This window comes from Trichechus manatus, unplaced genomic scaffold, assembly GCF_000243295.1.
Source record: "Trichechus manatus latirostris isolate Lorelei unplaced genomic scaffold, TriManLat1.0 scaffold00026, whole genome shotgun sequence".
NCBI classification, from domain to species: Eukaryota; Metazoa; Chordata; class Mammalia; order Sirenia; family Trichechidae; genus Trichechus; species Trichechus manatus.
Window position 1 is genome coordinate 6,383,504 of NW_004443962.1, and position 1,791 is coordinate 6,385,294.

At 52.0% G+C, this 1,791-nt stretch overlaps 1 protein-coding gene across 1 annotated transcript in view; it reads left to right on the forward strand.

Annotated features, from left to right (window-relative positions):
• The first annotated feature begins 286 nt into the window (after positions 1 to 286).
• The window catches only part of FYTTD1 (forty-two-three domain containing 1), a 35,197-nt gene continuing 33,692 nt past the window's right edge, over positions 287 to 1,791 (forward strand). The window contains exon 1 of the mRNA XM_004373601.2: positions 287 to 493. Within this exon, the coding sequence (XP_004373658.1) occupies positions 391 to 493 (103 nt within the window). The 5' untranslated portion in view covers positions 287 to 390. The remainder of the gene's footprint in view (positions 494 to 1,791) is intronic.

A 1,791-nucleotide genomic window follows, 5' to 3' on the forward strand; every position in this document is an offset into this window, starting at 1 on the left:
TCTGCAGCAGGAGGGACTCAAAGGACACGGAGAAACATGATATCATTTAAAACGTGATTCTATGGTGCCCAGCGTGTAGCACCTCCCCAATTTGCGCAGAAAGGCGAACTGCTGAAACAGCGGTCCTTGCAGGAGCCCAGAGCAGCGGTTGCAATGTTTCCTCCCGGCCAGCAAGGGCCGCTAGGAGCGAGTCCGGGCGTGGGGCCGCTCTTGTCGACCGCTTGTCTCTGGTACTCTCCTCCCCTCCCCCGCAGCAGGTGGGAGGGCGAGGGCGCCGTCTGCACGCGTGCGCGGTCCCTCGGTGAAGCTAGTTTGCGTGCGTGAGTGGGAGGTGGCAGGCCTCAATCTCTGGCCTTCTCCGCTGACTTTTCCAGCGCGACGTCTCCAGCCATGAACCGGTTTGGTACCCGGTTAGTGGGCGCCACGGCGAACCCGTCGCCACCTTCGAAACCCCGCAGCAATGAAAACCTTGACAAAATCGATATGTCTTTGGGTGAGGGGCCGAGTTGAACCAAGTTGGGGTGGGGGGAGGGTGTGGGTGGAACCAAATCCGCGGTTTGTGGGGGAAGGGGCGGTTGGCCGCAGTTGCTGATCGAGTTTTCTTGCGGGTGGGCTGAACCAAGTGGGGGGCCGTGGGGAGAGAGATGGAGCACAAGCTTGGTACTAAGTTCCTGGGTCGGGGCTGAGGGACCCGGCCGTCCGCTCGGCGGAGCCTGTGTCTGAGAAGGGGCTGTCGGGGCGGGTGACGCTGTGAGCTAGGAGGCTGAAGGGGAGAGGGGTACGTACCTTTCCCTCCAGAGGGGCGCTACCACTCGCGGGTCACCCCGGGTCTTTGTGAGGAGGAAAACTCCGCGGGTTTCCAGCAGGCAGGTTCGCCGTAGGCGTTATCAGCGGAGCGAGGAGTAATGGCTCGACTAAGCCGTCTTTTCTGAAGAAAGGTCTTTGAGGGCCTCACTGGGTCTGCGTTCCGTTAAAATCAGTGGTTCCAGAGAAGGGCACGTTGAGCAGTTATGTGCCCGGGCCAACAGAAAGACGCCCCGAGAGTTGGCGAGCTCTGACGGGCGCTAGACCTCGGGGCCACCAACGGAGCACCGGCCCTGGAACGTTTCTCAGAAAGAAAATGTCGTTATGCAGGGAGTAAGTCAAATGTTTTATTAGGCAGTTCCTAGAAAAGCACCTTTTCCTTATCTAGACCTCAAAGTTAGCTAATTAGAAAAAACTGAAGCAGAAAGTGAAGGAGAGATGTTTGTAGATTGGCAAGAAGCCAGGCAAAGTAAGGGGTCTAGCACATAAAAGAAGAATGGGGTAGTTTGGTTATCATTAGATGAAAAGCAGGAAGATTGGTGATTCAATTAAAAATTCAGACCTAACACTTCTGAGGCACTAGCCTCTGTTTTTGGCTTAGCTGGTTTCAAAGTAATTCAGTTTTTGTTGGGATTCAAGTTGTAGATGTGGTTAGCTCGACCTGATCTTTGTGTGGCGTACAGATTTTCGGATATTTGAAAAGTACCCGACTAGGATCCAGGGGGGTTACTTTTCCTGGGATGGTATTTAGGATAATATCTATCTTGGAAACATTCTAGGGTTGTCATTTCCTTTTGAGTGGTTTTTATTTTTTTTTCTTTTGTTATGGTTTATGTTGAGAATTTTTAGCAAAGCCAAAAACTCTTGCTTTCAGTGATTGCCACAAGTCAGAACCCAATGTGAATTAAGTAAATCATCAGAACTAATAGGTTTGGCTTGAAGTTGTACCTTAGTAGTGAACTCTTTTAAAAGACATGAGTAATCTCG